Raw genomic sequence first — 25,513 nt, forward strand, 5'->3', positions numbered from 1 at the left:
TAGAGTAAATTGAGTTTTATTTTTCATGTACATAAAGTGACAATGTTTGATATGACCTATTTGTGACATGTTCTCACCAAGGCGAAAATATTTTGCAGTGTAATATTGAAATCCAATTAAAATACACTGAAACCACATGGTAAACATCCAGCTGCATGAACTGACCTGAAAATGGAATCTGGTTTGTAGTTTGAATGGTATTAGACTTACTGAGGCATACTTTAGGTTAAAAAAAAGTCATAATTCATGCTCTATTTCTTTGCACTATTCACACTTAAAAAAAATCTGTGTTGGCAAAAGTTAATTCTCCTGGGATACGGCATGTGATTCACCAAATGCGCTGGAATGGTGAGGCAGAATCTTTCACTACTCTCCCTCCCGCCCCTTTGTGAACTTGCACAGTAGTTGGACTTGCAAGATACAGCGCAGAAACAGGCCCTTCGGCCCACCAAGTCCGCACCGACCAGCGATTCCCGCACAGTAACACAATCCTACACGCACTAGGAACAATTTACATTCATACCAAGCCAATTAACCTACAAGCCTGTACGTCTTTGGAGTGTGGGAGGAAACTGGAGCACACCAGAGAACACCCACGCAGGTCACGGGAGAATGTACAAACTCCGTACAGACAGCACCCGTAGTCAGGATCGAACCCAGGTCTCTGGCGCTGTAAAGCAGCAACTCTACCGCTGCGCCACCGTGCCATTCTATAGTCCTTGACAGAAACTATAGAGTTCTGGGAGATACAAGGGGAACTGTATCGGGCTTCCCCCAATATAACACACACAAAAACCTAATGATACAGAGCCCATTACATTTCCAACATTAGACTCAAGATTCAAACTTCTGTTTGTTGGTGACTTTCATGCTTTGGAATGGGGCTAAACATTGCCATGCAGCCAAACAGATAGACTTCTGTCAAACCACAAAACAAACTCCAGTTGGTCATGAAATGATGTCAGATATTTGTGGAGAGAACTTTAAACATCAAATGGCTTGTTTCATTCAGCATATCTAAATAACCATGAGAGAGACTTAACAATTCTAACTGGTGATCTTATAGAGATGTAGTGTATAAAAGCACGAGAGGAATAGATCGGGTAGATGCACAGAGGAGGGGAATCGAGGACCAGTGGACATAGGTTTAAGGTGAAGGGGGAAAGATTTTATGGGAATATGAGGGGTGACTTTTTCACACAAACGCAGGCAAGTGTAGATGGGACATGTTGGTCGGTGTGGGCACGTCTCTTGCCCAGAAAAGGGTAATCGAGGACCAGAAGACATAGGTTTAAGATGAAGGGGGAAAAGATTTTATAGGAATACGAGGGGTAACATTTTCACAAACGTGGGCAAGTGGGTCTAGTGTTGGTCAGTGTGGATAAGTTGGGCCGAAGGGCCTGTTCCCACACTGTATGATTCAAACAGTAGTATCTACATGTATGAATTGTATTTAATCCAAACCAATCCCACTCTAAATACAGTATTGGCAACTACCAGGTTTCAATGCCTCCCAGAAAATTATACAGGGACAATCGCTGAAATCATTCATTTTTAGTTTCATTTATGCATTTATGGCCAATGATTAAAAGTCTCAGGGGATCGGCAATAACAAGATGATTTCATATGAAACAAAAACAAACCAAAAATGAATCAAACCATAACAACAAGGAGGGGGGGGGGTGGTGGGTCGAGTGGATGAGGAGAGGATGTTTCCACTAGTGGGAGAGTCTAGTACCAGAGGCCACAGCCTCAGAATAAAAGGACGTACCTTTAGAAAGGAGATGAGGAGGAACTTCTTTAGTCAGACAGTGGTGAATCTGTGGAATTCATTGCCACAGATGGCTGTGGAGGCCAAGTCAATGGATATTTTTAAGGCGGAGATTGACAGATTCTTGATTAGTTCGGGTGTCGGGGGTTATGGGGAGGAGGCAGGAGAATGGGGTTAGGAGGGAGAGATAGATCAGCCATGATTGAATGGCGGAGTAGATTAGATGGGCCGAATTCTGCTCCTAGAACTTATCATGACGCTCTCTGTCAATGGGGATAAAGAAACCACTGGAATATTAATGCATGCCCAATTTGTCACATGTTCTGATTCCTGTATGAGATCCTGGCATTTCTGGAAAGGTCGTCTCTTCCTTCCTGGAGAGTGAGATTAGAACTTGTTTGCCAAGTGTCGAGTTTTTTCTTGCAACATATCACTTAGTCCACACTACTAATATTACACTACCGAGTTCCGAAAATCCCATTTAGCAGCACACACTATTTTGTTTTGGATGCCTTCCATTCTTCAAGATACTCTATTCTAAATTCTGTCTACAGGTATTCTTGCCGTCACTTTTTCGACAACGATTAAATGCGAAGAGGACAGCGTCTCTTCTCAATCGATCCACTGCAGCTGCAGAGTCTGTGCAATGAAAGCGAACATGTCGGACACCTCCTGAATGACTTTAGCCGTGGGTTTCCCCGCGCCGTGCCCGGCTTTGGTGTCCACGTAGATGAACAGGGGGTTGACCTGACTCGGGCTTCGCCCCACCACGTGCTGCAGGGTGGCGATGAATTTCATGGAGTGGAGAGGGACTACCCGGTCATCGTGGTCTGCGGTCATCAGCAGCATCGCTGGGTACTGTATCCCCTCACCGGCCGGCACCTTAATGTTGTGAAGTGGAGAGTATCTAAACAAATAAAAAATACAAATACTTTCAGAGTGGTAGAACGCAGAAACAGGCTCTTTGGAGCATTGAAGGTACACAAAATTGCTGGAGAAACTCAGCGGGTGCAGCAGCATCTATGGAGCGAAGGAAATAGGCGACGTTTCGGGCCGAAACCCTTCTTCGGACTGGTCTGGTCTGGTCAGCCCCTTACAGGAAGGAGTGTGGAGGCTTTGGGAAAAGGTGCAGAGGAGGTTTACCAGAAGGCTGCCTGGAGCAGAGGAAATAAGCTACAAGGAGTGGTGGAACAATCTTAAGATTGTTTCCTCTGGAATTTGGGAGGTTGAGGGGACGTGTCAGTCATACAGCGTGGAAACAAGCCCAGGGGCCCAACTTGCCCACACCGACCATCTACAACAGTCCCACCTGCCTGCGTATGGCCCATATCCCTCTAAACCTGTCCTATCCACCATGTACCTGTCTAAATGTTTCCTTAAAGAAGTAATAACGGCGCATTTGTATATCAGTAAAAGGATTGGTCTCCTAATTTGAGGAAGGACATCCTTGCTATTTAGGCAGCGCAATGTAAATTCACGAGGTTAATGGCCGGGCTGTCATATGATGAAAGATTGGAAAAACAGTGCTTGTATTCACTGGAATTTAGAAGGATGAGGGGGTATCTAGATTCAAGATTCAAGAGAGTTTATTGTCATGTGTCTCAGATAGGACAATGAAATTCTTGCTTTGCTTCAGCACAACAGAATATAGTAGGCATAAATAAATACAGAACAGATCGGTGTGTCCATATACCAATGAATATATATATATATATATATATATATATACACACACACATAAATAAACAGATAAAGTGCAATGGGCTATTTAACGATCAGAGTTTTGTTTGAGTTGAGTTTAATAGCCTGATGACTGAGGGGAAGCAGCTATTCCTGAACCTGGATGTTGCAGATTTCAGGCTCCTGTACCTTCTACCTGAAGGTAGCGGAGAGATGAGTGTGTGGCCAGGATGGTGTGGGTCTTTGATGATGCTGCCAGCCTTTTTGAGGCAACAACTACGATAGATCCCCTCGATGGTGGGGAGGTCAGAGCCGATGATGGACTGGGTAGTGTTTACAACTTTTTGCAGTCTTTTAAGCTCCTGGGCGCTCAAGTTGCCGAACCAAACCACAATGCAACTGGTCAGCATGCTCTCTATTGTGCACCTGTAGAGAGAATCCTTGTTGACATACCGACTCTCCGTAATCTTCTCAGGAAGTAGAGACACTGATGTGCTTTCTTTATAATTGCATCTGTGTTCTTGGACCAGGAAAGATCCTCAGAAATATGCACGCCCAGGAATTTGAAGCTCTTGACCCTCTCCACCATCGACCCGTTGATATAAACGGAACTATGGGTCCCCATACTACCCCTTCCATAGTCCACAATCAGTTCATTGGTTTTGCTGGTGTTGAGAGCCAGGTTATTGTGCTGGCACCATTTGGTCAAATGGTCGATCTCCCTTCTATACTCTGACTCATCTCCATCAGTAATAGATCCCACAACAGTGTCGTCAGCGAACTTGATGATGGAGTTCGCACTTTGACCGGCTACGCAGTTATGAGTATAGAGTGAGTACAGCATATGTTATAGAAACATATAAAATTATAAAAGGACTGGACAAGTTAGAAGCAGGAAAAATGTTCCCAATGTTGGGGGAGCCCAGAAACGGGGTCAGCGCCTAAGAAAAAGGGGAGGCCATTTAAAACTGAGATGACAAAAAATGTTTTCACCCAGAGAGCTGTGTATTTGTGGAATTCTCTGCCACGGAGGACAGTGGAGGCCAATTCACGGGATTAATTTAAAAGAGTTAGATAGAGCTCTTGGGGCTAACGGAGTCAGGGGATATGGGGAGAAGGCAGGCACGGGTTACTGATTGTGGATGATCAGCCATGATCACAATGAATGGTGCTGGCTCGAAGGGCTTAATGGCCTCCTCCTGCACCTATTTTCTATGTTTCTAAGCACAATTACCCCAGTCAGTACAGAGTCCATACGCAGGAGGCGCCATTTATTGTCCCAGCAGCAGCCGGCCACAAAGGCCCGTTGCAGCCGTCGCCTCCATTTCAGTCGTCCCGCGAACCATTGTCCCTCTCCTTGCCCAGCCTTTTCAGCCCCTGTTCCCGGGACCTTTCTCTGCTCTTTTTCCTCGATGCTTCATGCATTACATAGCTTCCTCCTGTAGTAATCTCCATAGTCAGTGGAAAGAGAAACAATCTTGTTTGCAACATCCGCACATTTTGCATTGCAGGAAAAGATAAAAAGGAAGTGGTGGAAATTAGCAGCAGGGCGGCACGGCACGATGGCGCAGCGGTAGAGTTGCTGCCTTACAGTGCCAGAGAATGCCAAGAACTTCAAATTCCTGGACGTGCATATTTCCGAAGATCTTTCCCGGTCCCAGCACACTGATGCAGTTATAAAGAAGGCACATCAGCGCCTCCACTTCCAGAGAAGATTACGGAGAGTCGGTATGTCAAGGAGGACTCTCTCTAACTTCTACAGGTGCACAGTGGAGAGCATGCTGACTGGCTGCATTGTGGCTTGGTTTGGCAACTTGAGCGTCTAGGAGCGGAAAAGAATGCAGAAAGTTGTGACCACTGCCCAGTCCATCATCGGCTCTGACCTCCCCACCATCGAAGGGATCTATAGCAGTCGCTGCCTCAACAAGGCTGCCAACATCATCAAAGACCCGCGCCATCCTGGCCACACACTCATCTCTCCATTGCCATCGGGAAGAAGGTACAGGAGCTTGAAATCGGAAACATCCAGGTTCAGGAAAAGCTTCTTCCCCACAGCCATCAGGCTATTAAGCACGACATCAAACAAACTCTGAACAATAACAGCCTATTGCACTTTATCTGTTTATTTATTGTGTATATATATATATGGTCTATAGTATATAGACACACTGAACTTTTATTTCCTGTTGTGTATTATGTTTACATATTCTGTTGTGCAAGAATGTCATTGTCCTATCTGGGACACATGACAATAAAACTCTCTCGACTCTTGAGACCCGGGTTGGATCCTGACTATGGGTGCTGTCTGTATGGAGTTCATACGTTCTCTCTGTGACCGTATGGGTTTTTGCCAGGTGCTCCAGTTTCCTCCCACACAGCAAAGACATGCGGGTTTGGTTAAATGACTTCAGTAAAGATAGTAAATCGTCCCTATGTGTCGGATAGTGCCAGTGTACCAGTAGTGCAGTGTGGTAGTTGCTGGTCAGCGTGGGCTCGATGGGCCGAACTGCCTGTTTCTGCGCTGTATCTCTAATGGTATCCATCTATCTGTGATCGCTGGTCAGCACAGACTCGGTGGGCCGAAGGGCTTGTTCCCACACTGTGTCACTAAAGTCTAACTACTTTCCTTACAAATCCTCTAAACCAGAGATCCATAGTTGAGTTCCTGTTGATGAGGTGATCATCCAACTACCCTGGCCCGAGAAGGACACATGGTACTGGGGTTACCCAGCGGGACAGGCAGCATCTCTGGAGAACATGGACATGCGACGCTTCGGGTCACGGCCCTTCTTCAGTAAGCCAGCACCTGCGATCCCTTGTTTAAGCATTTTCGCCTGCCCTGGCCAGTGAGTGGATTTCAGAGATTCCTGGCCCGCGTGGCACACAGAATATACTTCCCGAGCCTTTCGAGTGTATCGGAGAAGTTCGACCTACAACTTACTTGATCAGGTAGTTGAACTGCTCCTTGACCTCTGAGCAGCCAAAGTCAGTGGTCCAGGCGTGGCCAATGGTGAACTTGTGAAACTTGAGCATATCCATGACTCCCACCTGTGCCACGGCGCAGCCAAAGAGGTCGGGACGTTGATTCACGCAGGCCGCTGTTTTAATGGAAACGATAAAGAATCGTGAGAGCGGTAACTATTAACCAAGGTTCAAAAGCACTGGAATGGAAAACTTCACTTGGAGAATTTGTTCTCAACGCATATATGGACATAATTCGTGATAAGGAAAATAAATAAATGACAATTGAATGCAATTCAGGATCTACAGCAGAATTGTATAGGACTGTTTAGGAAGGAACTGCAGATGCTGGTTTATACCGAAGATAGACACAAAATGCTGGAGTAACTCATCGGGACAAACAGCTACTCTGGAGAGATGGAATGGGTGACGTTTCGGGTTGAGACCCTTCTTCAGCCTGAGAGTCAATGAGGAGGGAGACAGAGATGTGGAAGGGTAAGGTGTGAAAACACAGATCAAAGGGGACGATGATCAAGGAAATGTAGAATGGCACATTGTTAGCTGAGGGGAAGTTGACAACGAGGCATACAATGAGTAGTACTTAATCAGGAGGACAGTGGAACTAATCAGAGAACTAGGATGGGGGGAGGAGAGAGAAAGTAAGGGTTCCTTAAAGTTAGAGAAGTCAATATTCACACCGCCATTTAAAGTTAGACCAAAGGACCTAGGAGGGAGAGATAGATCAGCCATGATTGAATGGCGACTAGTCTTGATGGGCCGAATGGCCTTAATTCTGCTCCTATCACTTATGAACATGAACTTTATTTAGGAGATAAGGAGATACAGTGCAGAAACAGGCCCTTCGGGATGTGGACAAGGAATTGTCGACATACATTTGGATGTCAGGCTTATCACATGAGGAATGATTGAGCAGGTTGGCCCTGAAACATCAGAGTTACAAGAGCAAGATCATTTATTTCAATGTAGGATTCTGACAGGGCTTGACAAGGTAGATGCTGAGACATTGTTCGATTGTTTCAGAAAAGGAAGTGGCCATTAAAAAGGAGATGAGGAAGAATATCAGTTACCACAGCCTCTTTACTCCAGAGGATTATATCTAACATACATTTGGGGATTTGAGAAGAATCAAAGATACTAGAAAAGATGCAGGTTAGAAGTTGAGGCCCACAAAGTTTCCCAGTGATCGAAGTCACGCGCGCGCACAAATAAATGAACATACCCACTAAGAGACCACCATTGGAGCCTCCATTTATGGTCAACTTCTTTGAAGTAGTGTAGCCCTCCTTGATAAGAACTTCAGCAGCACATTGAAAATCATTGAAACAATTTTGCTTGTTTTCCAGCATGCCACCTGCAATGAAAGCACAGAAACATTGAGACTTGGTGACCTTTCTCCCCGTCAATATCATTTCTGTAATCAATTAAGGAATTGCCCAATGCATCTGAATATGTTTCTTGTCCGCTCCCAGGTGCAGTCCAAGTCTGCAGCATTCGAGTCAAATGATCCCGAGCAGTGGAAGAAATCTATCTGCAACCTTCACAGAGCATTAAGGTGGCCACGAGGAAATGCTGAATCAAGCTGGAGCTGTGATGCAATGAAATTGAGTTGCTGCCGTACAGCGCCAGACCCGGGTTCCACCCCGACTGCGGGTGCTGTCTGTACAGAGTTTGTACGTTCTCCCCGTGACCTGCGTGGGTTTTCTCCGAGATCTTCGGTTTCCTCCCACACTCCAAAGACATACAGGTTTGTAGGTTAATAGGATTGGTAAATGTAAAGATTGTCCCTAGTGTGTGTGTGTGTAGGATAGTGCTAATGTGTGGGGATCGCTGGTCAGCGTGGACCCGGTGGGCCGACGGGCCTGTTTCCACGCTGTATCTCTAAACTAAACAAAAAGGATAACCATAGACTGCGGCAAGGATTGCATTCTATAACGCACTACAAAGCAAAGGTGGGCAGTGCTGCTGGCATCAACGGGTGGGCCCAGATGAACATAACGCACCCAATGCCCAGTTTGAACAGCTGATCGGCGAGAAGAAGCGCCATCATCCCCTCCTGTCTTGGGTGTGCCTGTACCAATGGTTACTGTGGCCTTCCTGAGAGTGAAACCGTGGATAGCAACCGGTGGTCCCTGACGGCATCCTCAGGACCTGAGCAGTTCAGCTAGCGGAGGCATTCGCAAACATCTCCCCACTCCATTCGGAGGTCCCCACCTGCTTCAAGAAGACCACTATTACCTTGGTGCCCTAGAAAAGTAATGTAGCGTGCCTTAGTAACTACCATTTTAGTTTCGAAGGATGAGGGGGAGGGGGGGGGCCTTGATGAAACTTACTGAATGGTGAAAGACCTGGATAGAGTGGATGTGGAGAGGAGTGGGAGAGTCTAGGATCAGAGGTCATAGCCTCAGAATAAAACAACGTACCTTTAGAAAGGAGATGAGGAGGAATTTCTTTAGTCAGAGGGTGGTGAATCTGTGGAATTCATTTTGGAATCTGTGGAGGCCGTCAATGGATATTTTTAAGGTGGAGATTGACAGATTCTTGATTAGTAAGGGTGTCAAGGGTTATGGGGAGAAGGCAGGAGAATGGGGTTGAGAAGGAAAGATAGATCGGCCATGATTGAATTGGGGGAGTGTACATGATCGGCCGAATGGCCTTAATCCACTCCTCCAACTTATGAACTCATCCAATGGCTCTGACATTCACCATCATGGAGTGCTTTGAGAGTCTGGTGATGGAGCACATTGGCCTCCCAGCCAAGCTTGACCCACTACTGTTCCCTTACAGTCGCAACAGATCCACGGCAGACACCATCGTCCTGGCCCTCAACTCATTTCTGGAACACCTAGACAACAAGACTGTGAAACAAGATTCGGAAACTCCAAGCCGCTGAGAGTGTTCTCCGTTCTGACGCCGGAGCTCCCATCCGATCATCCCAGCGAGAGGGAATGAAGGCCCCCACCACAGGTGGACGATGACTGAACTTTATTGCCTTCCATCACAGTGGGAAACGTTGATTCTGCTGTGTGTGGGGATGTTCATGTTAAACTCTATCGTGTGTTGTGTTATTTTTATTCATATAGCTGTATGGTAACTCAAATCTCACTGTACCAATTGGTGCATGTGATAATAAATGTCTCTTGAACTCTTGACATTAGACTCTGACATCGACCATAGCTCCCGATTCAACGCCATTAACTCATCCAAACTCATCATTAATCTCCTGGCCCTCGAAATCAGTAACCACCTCTGCTACTGGATCCTCGACTTTCTGACCCACAGACCAATTCAATGTTACTTTGAGTCACCATGTATCTGGCGCAGACTAAGTTACAAAAGTACTCATTAGCGTCCCGATGGTCCCTCTTTGTTCTAGGCGGCCCCACCCCGCTGGGTTCCTCCTTTGTTCTCTAATAATAAAACAACTAAAAAATGTACTTCTGAAATGTCCCAGGTCCCTTGGAGCGCAGCAAGCCGAGTGGTGATCTTATAGAGGTTTAATTTAGAGATGCAGCATGGAAGCTGGCCCTTTGGCCCACCAAGACCATGCCGCCCATCGATCACCTTTTCACACTAACTCTATGTTATCCCACTTTCTCACCCACTCCCTACACACTAGGGCAATTTACAGAGGCCAATTAAGTGGGATAGATGGAATTGCTCTGCTCGGAGCCAACACAGAATCGGTGGGCCAAATGGCCATCTTTCTGTGCCACAATGATTCTACCATTTCCAAATTAAACCCATTTTGGACTAAAATCCCACAGCACAAACCTACTGCTTGGAGTGGCAGACAAGACTCTGTACCAAACATTGCTAAAATACATCTCTTGATGCTGCTGAATGGCATTCTTGCCATAGAGGGAGTACAGAGAAGGTTCACCAGACTGATTCCTGGGATGGCAGGACTTTCATATGAAGAAAGACTGGATAGACTTGGCTTGTACTCGCTAGAATTTAGAAGATTGAGGGGGGATCTTATAGAAACTTACAAAATTCTTAAGGGGTTGGACAGGCTAGATGCGGGAAGATTGTTCCCGATGTTGGAGAAGTCCAGAACAAGGGTCACAGTTTAAGGATAAGGGGGAAATCTTTTAGGACCGAGATGAGAAAAACATTTTTCACACAGAGAGTGGTGAATCTGTGGAATTCTCTGCCAGAGAAGGTAGTTGAGGCCAGTTCATTGACTATATTTAAGAGGGAGTTAGATGTGGCCCTTGTGGCTAAAGGGATCAGGGGGTATGGAGAGAAGGCAGGTACAGGATACTGAGTTGGATGATCAGCCATGATCATATTGAATGGCGGTTCAGGCTCGATGGGCCTAATGGCCTACTCCTGCACCTATTTTCTATGTTCCTATGAACACATCATCAGTGATGTAACCTGGGGTCATTGGGTGTTTCGGGTCTTTCAACATCAGCCACCCTTGCCCAGGCGACCCAGCCGTGGTTGATCAGACCATGACTTGTGTTCAGGTGGCATTCGCTCCCCCCCCCCCCCCCACCCATGGACCTCCTCTCCTGATCCAGAGCCATCTCGAGGCTTCTGTGGTGTTCTTGATGGCTCTTCTCCTCGCCATTCCATTGATGCCCAGTGCACTCAAAGCTATGTAGAGCGATTGCCCTGCAAAACCTCTGTAGCCAACCTAGACCTCATTAAAAATCACTGAAGACCCAGTTGCAAAGAATGCACTTGGTATTCATAGAAAATGCATTGTCACCTTTTTACAGTAGATTACATTTCACAATATGGATAAAATTAATGTTGGTTTAATTTTATTCTGCAATTAACTTCTCAACTGTCTAATAAAGCCATGCAATTAGCTACTGGAGATTAAATGCTGAAAAAAATGGGGGAAAGTACAATTAATCAGGAACTTGTTTGACAGCTTGGACCAGTGTGCAAATTCAGAAAATGATTTGTGGTCAAAACTATCAAGACAAAGAGTAATTAAAGTCAAGTAAATAAAGCAGCTGAATATCTTTAAGGAATAACAGCAGATGCTGGAAAAATCAAAGGTACACAAAAATGCTGGAGAAACTCAGCGCGTGAGGCAGCATCTATGGGGCGAAGGAATAGGTGACGTTTCGGGTCGAAACGTCACCTATTCCTTCGCTCCATAGATGCTGCCTCACCCGCTGAGTTTCTCCAGCATTTTTGTCCGCCAGCTGAATATCTTGCACCTTCTCGATAACAAATCCACCTCCTCTTATTGATGCGAAACATCCCAAAGGCTTTATATATGTAGGAAGGAAATGCAGATGCTGGTTTAAACCAAAGATAGACACAAAATGCTGGAGTAAGTCAGCGGGACTGGCAGCGAAGGCATGGGTGACGTTTCGGGTCGAGACCCTTCTTCGGACTTAAGAAACTGAAGAAAGGTCTTGACCCGAAACGTCACCCATTCCTTCTCACTGGAGATGCTGCCCTTCCCGCTGAGTTACTCCAGCATTTTGTGTCTATCCCAAAGGTGGTATTAGCTTTAGTTTAGATTAGAGATGCAGCACGGAAACAGGCCCTTTGGCCCACTGAGCCTGCGACGACTGGTGATCACCCCGTACACTAACACTATCCTACACACTAGGGACAATTTACAATTTTACTGAAGCCAATTAGCCTTCAAACCTGTACATCTTTGGAGCGTGGGAGGAATCTGGAGAATCGTGAGAAAACCTGTCGCGGGGAGAACGTACAAACTCCGTATAGGTAGCACCCGTAGTCAGGATCAAACCCGGGTCTCTGGCGTTGCAAGTGCCGTAAGGCAGCAACTCTACCGCTGCGCCACAGTGCAGCCCTTTATTTTAAGTTTATTATATTATTTTAAATTATAATCGCATTATTTTAATAAAGTTGAGACCGCCTGATGCTTTTGTTATTCTTTATTTGAATTTTTCTGGTAACTGTCACGTACCTGTTGGATCTTCCTAATCAAGAATCTGTCTATTGGCAAGTAACATCAAAGGTTTGCAGAGAGGATTGTTTTTACACCTAACCCAACACAGCCGCATATATGTACCAAGCCTCGCACTGAGGCTACCATACAGTAAGATGCCTGTCATCGATCAAAAAGACCAGTGCAACCATAAAATAAAAAGTGAATCTGCACTTCTCCGGCCCTTCTTAGAAACTAATAAAAATCCAAATGCACTTTAGGGTGATCAAAGTGCTTTTGCAATGATACCATATCGGGAAAGGGATCATAAACCTGTACTTTCGACTTTAGAAGGTACACAAAATTGCTGGAGGAACTCAGCGGGTGCAGCAGCATCTATGGAGCGAAGGAAATAGGCGACGTTTCGGGCCGAAACCCTTCTTCAGACATAGATGCTGCTGCACCCGCTGAGTTCCTCCAGCAATTTTGTGTACCTTCGATATTCCAGCATCTGCAGTTCCCTTTTGAACACTTTCGACTTTAGAGGTACAGAGCAAAAACAGGCCCTTCGTCCTGCAAGCCCATGTCGACCAACGAACGCCCCGCACACTAGCACCACTCGACACACTAGGGACAATTTACAATTTTACCACAGCCAATTCACCCGCAAACCTGCACGTCTTTGGAGTGTGGGAGGAAACCGGAGCAGCCGGAGAAAACCCTCACACGGTCACAGACAGGTCAGTATCAAGGATACAAGGCTCGCACCAGACACCTGAAACACGTACTTCAAGTTTCATCTCAGCAAAAGAAAACCAAGGGAATGGAACCAAGTAGTCTGGATGGAACCCGGGTCTCTGGCGCTGTAAGGCAGCAACTCTACCGCTGTGCCACCCTGCAGATCATTCAAGGCAGAGATAGATAGATTCTTGATTAATAGGGGTGTCAGGGATTATGGGGAGAAGGCAGGAGAATGGGGTTGAGGGGGAAAGATAGATCAGCCATGAGTGAATGACAGAATAGACTTGATGGGCCGAATGGCCTAATTCTGATTTTAGGATTTATGGTAGGATCACAGGCTTTCTACTGCCCTGTGCATTCTCCACTGCCCACACATTTACCCGCCCTCATGCTCTAAGAGATTGAAACGCTCAAAGCTGATTTAAATAATTCAGGATAAAAGGTATGGATAACGCATCTCGGATGCCGCTTTTCCATTTTCATATCATCGGCTGAGGTTTCCCATGAGTGAGTCTTATTTTTCAATGAATAGATCTTCGATTTCCTTGGTTTTCTTTTGCTGTGATGGAAATTGAAGTACTTGTTTCAGGAGTCTGGTGTGAGCCTTGTGGACAATGAAGCTGCCCATCAGAACCAGAATTGAGTGCAATTAGAATCTTAATGTCGAGAACATTGGCCTTGTTCATATGTTCATGAGCAGAATTAGATTTTAATTCTGCCCAATCTTAGATTAGATTAGATTAGATTCAACTTTATTGTCATTGCACAAATACGAGTACAGGTACAACAAAATGCAGTTTAGCATCTAATCAGAGTGCAAAGTAGTAAAATACTGGTTAAAACAATATGTACAATGTGGATAAGTTGATTTAGTACATAGGCAAATAAATATATACAGATAAAAGGGTATAAAAGATAGCTAGCGTTGGGCCTGTGAGTTCAGCAGGGTAATGGTATTTTGGAAGAAGCTGTTCCTCAGCCTGCTGGTGCGAGACCTGAGGCTCCTGTACTGCCTCCCTGATGGGAGGAGGGCAAATAGTCCATGGTTGGGGTGTGAGGGGTCCTTAATGATTTTGCCAGCCCGTCTCAGACACCGTTTTCGGTGGAGGGCATCCATGGCAGGGAGCGGGGCACCAATGATATGCTGAGCGGTTTTCACCACCCGTTACAGTGCCTTCCTGTCAGCTGTGGTGCAGCTGCTGTACCATACCGTGAAGCAGGTGGTCAGGATGCTTTCGATGGTACAGCGGTAGAAGTTGGACAGGATCTGGGGGGACAGGTGAACTTTCTTAAGCCTCCTCAGAAAGTAGAGGCGCTGCTGCGCCTTTTGAATCAGTTTGGTGGTGTTGAGGGACCAGGACAGATCCTCTGAGATATGTATCCCGAGGAATTTGCAGTTGGAGACGCGCTCCACCTCAATCGAGTCCACTCCGCCATTCAATCATGACTGATCTAACTCTCCCATCAACCCCATTCTCCTATCTTCTCCCCATAACCCTCAACACCCGTACTAATCAAGAGCCTGTCAATCTGCTCCTCATAAATTCCCATTGACTTGGCCACAGCCCTCTGTGTCAATGAATTCCAGATTCACCACAATCACCACCACAATTCCTCCTCATCTCCTTATTAAAAGTGCGTCCTTTTGTTCTGAGGCTTTGGCCTCTGGTCCTAGACTTTCCCACTAGTGGAAAAATCCTCTCCACACCCACTCTATCTAGGACTTGATGAAACAATAGACTTCTCCTCATATCCCCTGACTCCACTATTTTAAGAGCCCTATCTAGCTCTCTCTTGAAAGCATCCAGAGAACCTGCCTCCACCACCCTCTGATGAGCTGATGATAATCATCATTTGCTTTCTTGGCCAGTGGAGTTGAAGGATGGTGTGGAACATTTCGAGTGCTCTGAGGTACCCGATGTAGTTGTCTTCGTCACTGAAGCATTTGGGGTTTCTGGGTTGGGGATGGGGAAGAAAAAAATTCACTGCTTTTCAGTAGACCCTTTGAGGCGAAGTTTCAGTTCAAGACCCTTCTTCAGACTTTACCCTTCTATATCTCTAGACTCCCTCTCCCCTGACTCTCAGTCTAAAGAAAGTTCTCGATCCGAAATGTCACTTATTCCTGCTCTCCAGAGATGCTGCCTGACCCGCTGAATTTTGTGGCTATCTTCGGTGTAAACCAGCATCTGCAGTTCCTTCCTACACATTTAGAGTTGAAGTCCTGGATAGGAAAGGTTTAGATCAGGGGTGTCAAATTCATTTTAGGCCATGAGCCCCGCCGCCATCTTGCCTCTTTTGACGGCCATTGCCCGGGGCAACCGTCCCCTTGGCAACCACGGGCCAATCGCGGAGCAGCGGACGGGAGCGCCCCCTGCCGGCACAGACAGCGGTGGGAGAGAGAGATGGCAGCGAGAGAGACAGCGCAGCTGCTGTACAGATACATAATAAATGGTCATGAATATACAGGCAAATGGGACTAGCTTAGATCATGCCGACCCACATCATGGTTGGCATGGACAAGTTGGGATGAAAGGCCCGTTTCCATGCTGTAAAACTCTATGACTTATCCTTGAAAGATTATATTGGTAAAGTGGAGTGGCAAATACCAGTGTCAATGCCTGCCTTTGCCAGGAGCTGGCTCCTGAACGAGGGAGGGGGTTAGATAAATCAATGGTTCAAGAATGAAGGGAACTGCAGAAAGTGGTGGACATTGCCCAGTCCATCACCATTTGAGGTATTTGAGGGAGCACTGTCTCTAGAAGGCAGCCAATATTGTAAAAGACCCACGCCAGGCCACGCTCTCATCTCATCACCACCATTGGGAAGGTGCAGGAGCCCAAAAACCGTGACCTCCAAGTTCAAAAACAGCTTCTTCCCATCGACATCACAATCTTGAAACACACTGCACAATCTTGATCACAATCCTACCCCAGCAACGAACTACTACTGTTGACTTTGAGGATTGACACAAAAATGCTGGAGTAACTCAGAGGGACAGGCGAGAAGGAATGCGGATGGGGAAGATTTTTTTTTCTCTCTGGAGAAGGAATAGGCAACGTTTTGGGTCGAGACCCTTCTTCAGTCACTCCAGAGAAGCGGCCTGTCCTGCTGAGTTAATCCAGCATTTTGAGTCTATCCGGTGTAAACCAGCTTGTGCAGTTCCTTCCTACTTTGTATATGTTGTACTTCGACTTGCACTTTGTTGGCATGGCTATCTAGTGTTATTGGTAACTTTATATTGTACAATTCTAGATGTATTTAATGCAGAGTGGCGATAATGTGAAGCTGCAGCAAGTAAGAATTGCAATGTTCTGTTCTCAGTGCATATGACAATTAAACACTCTTGATTCACATGTTCTCGGACCTCAATGACTTCTACCATGAGTGCTGGCAGAGGACCTTTGCATTGAAGATACTTACCTCAAGGCCCATTCCTTCATAAACATCAGTGAACAAGATGCCCGGGAGCCGTGGCATCAACTGTGTGCAGATGCACGCATTATCCCTCTACTACACCTTGATGACTGATATTGGAGTGACTGTGAAAGTGGTAAAAGTCGAATATTAATTCCACTTTCCTAGGAAACTTATTGGAAGCAAGGTCAATATAGCCGTGCTAATGGTGAGCAATGCACAGAGTCAGGCAACTTCTGTGGAGGAAATGGATAGGCAAAGTTTTGGGTTGGGACCCTTCTTGTATTGTGGTATGGCCTGAGCTAAAGGGAGAGGTTGAACAGGCTGGGACTCGATTCATTGAAGCAGAGGAGAATGAGTTGTGTGATCTTATAGAGGCGTATAAAGATGTGAGAGGAATAGATCGGGTAAACGGACAGAGTCTCTTGCCCACAGGAGGGGAATCGAGAACCAGAGGACATAGATTTAAGGTGAGGGGGGAAAGATTTAATAGGAACCTGAGGGGTAACTTTTTTTTTTTTACACAAAGGGTGGTGGGTATATGGAAAAAGCTGCCAGAGGAGGTAGATGAGGCAGGTGCTATGCAACATTTAAGAAACATTTAAACAGATATATGGATGGGATTAGAGGTATATGGACCAAACGCAGGCTAGTGTAGATGGGACATGTTGGTCGGTGTGGGCAAGTTGGGCCGACGGGCATGTTTCCACACTATATGACTATGACGCTAATTGAATTACTTGATTGCTCAGTCCAGCTATGAATGCAGATTTACTGACAGGATATCTAATTCCTCCAACTGGACCAGTGATGTTCGACTTCAACAATGACTGCACAGCTTCCAGAGAGATTTAATAATGCATGGCTTTAGGAGTTTTAGAAACAGATATACCAGGAAATAGCCCGAGCTGCTGGTCGCTGTAAAAGCTTAACAGGTTTTAAAAGCTTAGCAATCTATTGGGGTTTAGGAGAATGAGAGAGGAGTTGATTGAAACATAAAAGACCTTTTGGGGTATTGCAGGATGGACATGAAAAGGAATTAAAAACTATGGCTTAATGTTTTAAGAGAGCACCCACTTACGACACATGAAATATTTTCTGAGGAACAATTGGGACGCACTTCCTCAGAGGTTGGTGAAAAAAATTATTTGCAAGAAAGTTAAGGCAAAGGCAGATCATTTAGTTGCTTCCAATATGACGCCCAACCCAGGCGACTATCTGTGTACAAGCCACAGAAGCAGATCTACAATCACATATTACAATCGCTCCGCAAGTTTAAATCTCTACTCCTGCAGATCATGTATCTATACATTGTAAATGGTTTCATTGGAATCATGTTTTGTCTTTCCACTGACTGGTTAGCACTCGGACAATAAACTAAATGTTGAGATTTAGTTTAGTTTCATGGTATAGCATGGAAACAGGCCCATCGGCCCACCGAGTCCACGCTGACCAGTAATCACCTGTACACTAGTCCTATCCTACATACTAGGGACAATTTACCCAAGCCAATTAACCTACCAACCTGCATGTCATTGGAGTGTGAGAGGAAACCGGAGCACCGGGAGAAACGTGCAAACTCCGTACAGACAGCACCCGCAGTCAGGATCGTACACGGGTTCTGGCGCTGTAAGGCAGAAACTTTACCGCTGAGTCACTGTACCGTTCCTGATTCCTGAAAGGCAGGGGAATGATACAGCATGGAAACAGGCCGTTGGATGGCCGTGTCCACAATGACCATCAAATGCCCTTTCACACTTGTTTGACATTATCCCATTCTCTCTGTAAGAAAAATTGCCCCCAATATACAGGGAATGGGTGAGAGAATGGGATAATGTCAAACAAGTGTGAAAGGGTATTTGATGGTCATTTCGACTCGGCGATCCAACGGCCTGTTTTTACAAACGTTCTTACAAATCCCTGACAAATGTGCTGATTTGTAGGTTAATTTGACTTAAAAAAAAAAAAAAAAAAAAAAAAAAAATTGTGATGAGGGAAGAAATTGGATTGTGATGTGGCAGGAAATGTGAGCACCTAGAGGAAACCCACGCCGTCACTGGGAGAACGTGCAAATTCCACAACAGCACCCGAGATCAGGATTGAACTGGGTCTTTGGGGCTGTGAGGCAGCAGCACCTACTGTGCCGACCTAGATTTTTAATAGGCAAAGGAATGAATGGATATTGCAGGGAGGCAGGGCCACAGAGTAGAGGTTGCAATCAGATCAGACAGGGCTGTATTCAGACCGACTCTATGGCTAAGTGGCCAGACGTATATTCCTATATATTTCAGGAGAGGAAATAACCCAAAATAAATTCCCTGCCACAGAGAGCAGTGGAGGCGGGTTCTCTGGATGCTTTCAAGAGAGAGCTAGATAGGGTTCTTAAAAATAGCGGAGTCAGGGGATATGGGGAGAAGGCAGAACGGGGTACTGATTGTGGATGATCAGCCATGATCACATTGAAGGCGGTGCTGGCTCAAAGGGCCGAATGGCCTCCTCCTGCACCTATTGTCTATTGTTACAGTTGTGCAAGATGTTGATGAGACTACGTTTGGAGTACTATGTTCACTTTTGCTCACCCTGCTATAGGAAGGATGTCTTTAAGCTGAAAAGTCTGCAGAGAAGATTTAGGAGGATGTTCCCAGGCTTGAGGGGCTGAGCTATAGGCTTTATTCTTTGGAGCGCAGGAGGCTGAGGGGCGATCTTATAGAGGTATATGAAATCTTGAGGAAGATAGGGCGATTGCAGTCTTTTACCCAGAGTAAGGGAATCAAAAACCGGGCTCTTTTTTTCCACTCAGAGGGTGGTGGGTATGTGGAACAATCTGCCAAAGGAAGTAGTTGAGACATGTAATATAACAGGATTTAAAAGACACTTGGACAAGTACATGGATAAGAAAGATTTATGAGGCCAAACATGGGGAGTTGGGCTAGTTTAGATGGGGCATCTTAGTTGGCATGGATGAGTTGGGCCGAAGAGCCTGTTTCTCCCGCTGCCTGACTCTAAATAAACATTGTAGACTTCCGAAGGAACAAAGAAGATCACTAGATTTGAATGAATGGTGTTGAGACTTATTGTGGAGGATATGTTGTTGCTTATACTCACTGATTGAATTATTGAACTTTTATTTATTATACATTATATGTGTGTGTTTACAGGCCTGTTAAGCAGTTACAAGTCTCTTATGGTCTCTGGGCCGGGAAGTTGAGGGGGGGGATCTTATAGAGGTGGAAAATATCATTAGAGGAATAGATTGGGTAGACACACAGAGTCTCTTGCCCAGAGTAGGAGAATCGAGAACCAGAGAACAGGTTTAAGGGAGGGGGGGGGGTGGATGGGAAGATTTAATAGGAACCCGAGGGGTAACTTTTTCAAGCAAAGGGTGGTGGGTGTATCAAACGGTAGGTGAGGCAGGTAGTATCGCAACGTTCAAGGGCCTGTCCCACATAGGCGACTTTTTAGGCGAGTGCTGGAGACTCTGCGCTGTTCGCCGGTGGCCTCTGGTGAGTCTCGTTCATGGTCACGAGGAGTTCCCGCATTCTGGGAACTAGTCACGGCCTCAGTATGGTCACCGCAAATTTTTCAACATGTTGATAAATTTTCTGAGGCCAAAAATTGGTCGCTATGAAGAAAATCGATAATCCTGTAGTCGTAGGTGCAGTTGTAGTGAGGTCGCCATGTAGTTATGGGCAGTCGAGGTAGTCGTAGGTAGTTTTAGTTAATCGCCTTTCCTGACCGGGCATTTTCATTGACTCATTGGGGAAAAAAAACGCCAGCACAAGTTTTTAGAACCAAGGATAACCGACCGGTAATGTTAAATTCCCACCAAACTTCATAGCTGAGTATCTCTGGCTTATTAAAAGTTGCCTGGCTTCGTAAAAGTGTCTCCATTCCTTCTCGCCCCTTCTCCCCTCCCCCCTCTTTTAAAGGACTTAGCGTACACTGTGCTAGCCGCCTTAACCTTCCTGTGTGTCTGTATCACCTTGGCTTTGCACCGTGTGAATTTCAGACAGCGCTCCCCCGCTTTCCCTGGCCCCCGCCTTTGCGACGTGTTTGTGTGTGTGTGTGTGTGTGTGTGTGTGTGTGTGTGTGTGTGTGTGTGTGTGTGTGTGTGTGTGTGTGTCCCACCCTGACAGTCGCCGTTCCAGTTCCCAGTTTCTCAGGCGAGTGCCGCAAATTTAAAACACTCGCCGGCAGTCAGCTAAAAAAAATCGCCTATGTGGGACAGGCCCTTTAAGAAACATTTAGACAGATACATGGGTAGGACGGGTTCAGAGGGTTATGGACCAAATGTAGGGAGGTGGAACTAGTGTAGTTGGGACACGTTGGCTGGTGTGGACAAGTTGGGCCGAAGGTCCTGTTTCCCTGCTCTCTAACCATCTATAATTTGAGGATTCAGTTGCAAGGTGGGTGCTGAGTCCTTGGTACAGTAGTTTGGGAGTTTCCTTTGTAGGTTTCAGAGAACAAGTAAACACAAAACTTAATTAAGATGCATGTTGGATTATTTTACGACTATTATTGCACAACACATGTTTACTGCCAAGTTATTGCAGTCAAACTAATGCTCTAATTGCAGCTATCTGCTTTGTAATTAAACTCAGCTCTTGACAAATTATATTAAAAAGAACAAACATTAATTACAGCTAGTAATTTGAGAACAAATCCAATTTGCATAAAACATACAAATATTCCATAATTTGTTTCTGGAATGTCCACAAAATATTTTTTTTTTGCATTTTCCAGTTTTATTCCATATTTATAGTTAGCACACCATTTTCCAACAGTACACATATGACACAAGAGATTTTACTGTGGTTATTTTTTATTTTTTACACAAATGTCATAAGTGATAGGAGCAGAATTAGACCATTCGGCCCATCAAGTTTACTCCACCATTCAACCATGGCTGATCTATCTCTCCCTCCTAACCCCATTCTCCTGCCTTCTCTCCATAACCCCTGGCACCGGCAAACATGGGCCCCACAGCCACGCTTTCTACCGGACTTACACAACATCGCACGAGACCTGGGTACCATCACACGAGGCTCAGCGGTGGGGGGAGCGCGGGATTATTCTCGATTAGCACGGACGTCAGGGGTTATGGGAAGGCAGGAGAATAAGTGGTAAGCCATTTAGAACAGAGACGAGGAAACACTTTTTCACAGTTGTGAGTCTGTGGAATTCTCTGCCGGTTCTCTGGATACTTTCAAGAGAGAGCTAGATTAGGGCTCTTAAAGATAGCGGACGGAGTCAGGGGATATGGGGAGAAGACAGGAACGGGGTACTGATTGGGGATGATCAGCCATGATCACAGTGAATGGCAGTGCTGGCTCGAAGGGCCGAATGGCCTACTCCTGCACCTATTGTCTATTTTCTATTGTCTAATCAAGAATTTATCTATCTCTGCCATAAAAATATTCATTGATTTGGCCTCCACAGTCGTCTGTGGCAAAGAATTCCACAGATTCACCGCCCCCTAACTAAAGAAATTTCTCCTCATCTCCTTCCTAAAGAAACTCCTTTAATTCTGAGGCTATGACCTCTGGTCCTAGACTCTCCCACTAGTGGAAACATCCTCTCCACCTCCACTCTATCCAAGCCTTTCACTATTCGGTAAGTTACAATGAGGTTCCCCCTCATCCTTTTAAGCTCCAGCAAGTACAGGCCCAGTGCCCATCATATGAGGGTAATGGGTGCCTGGATCGTGCTGCCACTGGTGGTGGTGGTGGAGGCAGATACGATGGTGGCACTTAAGGGACTTTTGGATGGACACATGGATGTACGAATGAAGGGGTATGTATCAGGTATAGGTAGATGAGATTAGTTGATCTTGGCATCATGCTCAGCCCAGATATTGTGGGCCGAAGGGCCTGTTCCTGTGCTGCATCGTCTGTAATCTACCATCAACCCTAACGTAAAAGACTTTAATTGAGAATATCGACTCGGATAACGGTATTAAGGGAGAGCTGCACTTTTGAATGAGCTGATAAGCCATATGCCTTCACAGATAGGTTCCTGGCCAATATTTATCTTTTGAGTTTAAAATCACTAAAGCTGGTTATCAAGTCATTATCGCAGTGTTTAATGGCACCTCTCTGCAAACTGGCTACTGCATTTCCTAGATTACAACAGAAACAATGCTTTAAAAGGACGATCAATCATTTTGGAATGTCATGGGATCGTAAAAGCACATTGTAAAATATTTTTTGGCAAACGTATCTTCAATCACTTAATACCAACGCTTTGAATTCCACCCACCCAACCTCCAAACCACCCCCTTTCTTCAATTCTATCACTTTTTGCATGCTTTGTTCATTCTTCCTAATACAAATTTATTTGGCTGGGCATCGAGATTTTTTCATTGATTTTATGTTGTTTCCATGACCTTTAAATAAACTAAAGTGAAATGTATAAAGTGCCTCGTGCTAAAGTACGACGTATAAATACGTTGTGTTTAAGAAAGAACTGCAGATGCTGGAAAAACTCAGCGGGTGAGGCAGCATCTATGGAGCGAAGGAATAGGCGACGTTTCGGGTCGAGACCCTTCTTCAGACTTGTTCAGAAGGGTCTCGACACAAAACGTTGCCTATTCCTTCGCTCCATAGATGCTGCCTCACCCGCTGAGTTTCTCCAGCATTTTTGTCCACCGTTTATGTATAATACGTTGTTCTGTTGAATTTTCCCTCTGAATTTGCTTTGGGTTCTGTCATTTTCCAGACTTCAATTAAACAATAAATATATTAGAACTGCATTTTTTTCTCCAAATCTGCACTAAACATGCATCCAATTCATGCAAATTTCATTCCACACAGGTTTACCATAGAAATTGTGTACCAGTTGATTCTAGAGCACACCTCCAGATTCAAGGAGTTTCTTCCCAGCTGAATCAGGCAACTGAACCATCCTACCACAACCAGAGAGCAGTCCTGAACTACTATCTACCTCGTAGGTGACCCTCGGACTATCCTTGATCGGACTTTACTGGTTTCACCTTGCACTAAACTGCAGTTCGCTTACCACCACAACAGATCAACGGTGGATGCGATCTCGCTGGCCCTCCACTCCGCTCTGGACCACTTGGACATCAAAAACTCGTGTGTCAGGCTGTTATTCATCGATTACAGCTCGGCATTTAACACAATCATCCCCTCCAAGCTGGTTACCAAACTCGCAGAACTGGGTCTCTGCGCATCCCTCTGCAATTGGATCCTCGACTTCCTCATTCACAGACCACAGTGTTCGTATTGGTGGAAATGTGTCAGCCTCGATAACAATCAGCACGGGAGCACCTCAAGGCTGCGTGCTCAGCCCCCTGCTGTACTCACTCTATACTCATGACTGCGTAGCCAGTCACAGTGTGAACTCCATCATCAAGTTCGCTGACGACACCACTGTTGTGGGACGTATCACTGATGGGGATGAGTCAGAGTATAGAAGAGAGATCGAGCAACTGTCCATATGGTGCCAGCGCAATAACCTGGCCCTCAACACCAGCAAGACCAAGGAACTGATTGTGGACTTTGGAAGGAGTAGGAGGGGGACTCACAGCCCCATTTATATCAACGGGTCGATGGTTGAAAGGGTCAAGAGCTTCAAATTCCTGGGCGTGCACATCTCTGAAGATCTTTCCTGGTCCGAGAACACTAATGCAATTATCAAGAAAGCTCATCAGCGCCTCTACTTCCTGAGAAGATTACGGAGAGTCGGTTTGTCAAGGAAGACTCTCTCTAACTTCTACAGGTGCATGCACAGAAGAGAGCATGCTGACCGGTTGCATCGTGGCTTGGTTCGGCAATTTGAGCGCCCTGGAGAGGAAAAGACTACAAAAAGTAGTAAACACTGCCCAGTCCATCATCGGCTCTGACCTTCCTTCCATCGAGGGGATTTATCGCAGTCGCTGCCTCAAAAAGGCTGGCAGTATCATCATAGACCCATACTATCCTGGCCACACACTCATCTCCCTGCTACCTTCAGGTAGAAGGTACAGGAGCCTGAAGACTGCAACAACCAGGTTCAGGAATAGCTACTTCCCCACAGCCATCAGGCTATTAAACCAGGCTCGGACAAAACTCTGATTATTAATAACCCATTTTCTGTTATTTGCACTTGATCAGTTTATTTATTCATGTGCGTATATATTTATATTATGGTATATGGACACACTTATCTGTTTTGTAGTAAATGCCTACTATGTTCTGTGTGCTGAAGCAAAGCAAGAATGTCATTGTCCTATACAGGGACACATGACAATAAATTCACTTGAACTTGAACGTGTACCTGTACACTGTGGCTGGCTCGATTGCAATCACGTATTGTCTTTCTGCTGACTGAAACTGGATTTGTGGAGAATGATGGTGTTGGAACTGCGTTGTTTGATAAATTGGGAGAGATGCATTCACTGAAACTGTCAGACATGAGATTTTTGCAATGAGGCTGTTTTCACTTGTTCAGTTTAGAAATACCGTGCGTGGAAACACGCCCTTCGGCCCACCAAGTCCGTGCCGACCAGCGATCCCTGTACGCTACCCTACACCCTAGGGACAATTTACAATTTTACCAAAAGGTTATTCTGGAAGTTGGACTTCTCAGGAAACTTCAATATCAAAATTGTGAGAGCAAAATAACAGAATAATTTAGCCCAGAAACAGGCCCTTCGGCCCACAATGTTTGTGCTGAACACGGTGCCTGGTTAAACTGATCTCTTCTGCTTGCACATGATCCAAGCTGTTTAATGCGGTGAAATGCATAAAGAACAAGATATACTCAAAAAATAAATAGAAACCATGCAGTGTAGTCTGCAATCAATGACAATTAGTTTAGTTTCGAGATACAGTTCGGAAACAGGCGCTTTGACCAACCAGTCCGCACTGACCAGCAATCCCCACACATTAACACTATCCTACAAACGCTAGGGGCAACTTATACATACTAAGCCCATTAACCTACAAACCTGAATACCTTTGGCATGTGGAAAGAAACCGAAGATCTCGGAGAAAATCCACGTGGTCATGGGGAAAAACATATACGAACTCCGTACAGACAAGCACCTGTAGCCA

The 25,513-nt window shown here is 45.5% G+C and overlaps 1 protein-coding gene across 1 annotated transcript in view; it reads right to left on the bottom strand.

Annotated features, from left to right (window-relative positions):
• The window catches only part of LOC116973657 (prolyl endopeptidase), a 103,336-nt gene continuing 77,823 nt past the window's right edge, over positions 1-25,513 (bottom strand). The window contains exons 13-15 of the mRNA XM_033021924.1: positions 7,653-7,784; positions 6,393-6,549; positions 1-2,678 (exon numbers count right to left, since the gene is read on the bottom strand). Of these exons, the coding sequence (XP_032877815.1) occupies positions 2,384-2,678; positions 6,393-6,549; positions 7,653-7,784 (584 nt within the window). The 3' untranslated portion in view covers positions 1-2,383. The remainder of the gene's footprint in view (positions 2,679-6,392; positions 6,550-7,652; positions 7,785-25,513) is intronic.

The sequence above is a fragment of the Amblyraja radiata genome, chromosome 5 (genome assembly GCF_010909765.2).
Source record: "Amblyraja radiata isolate CabotCenter1 chromosome 5, sAmbRad1.1.pri, whole genome shotgun sequence".
NCBI classification, from domain to species: domain Eukaryota; kingdom Metazoa; phylum Chordata; class Chondrichthyes; order Rajiformes; family Rajidae; genus Amblyraja; species Amblyraja radiata.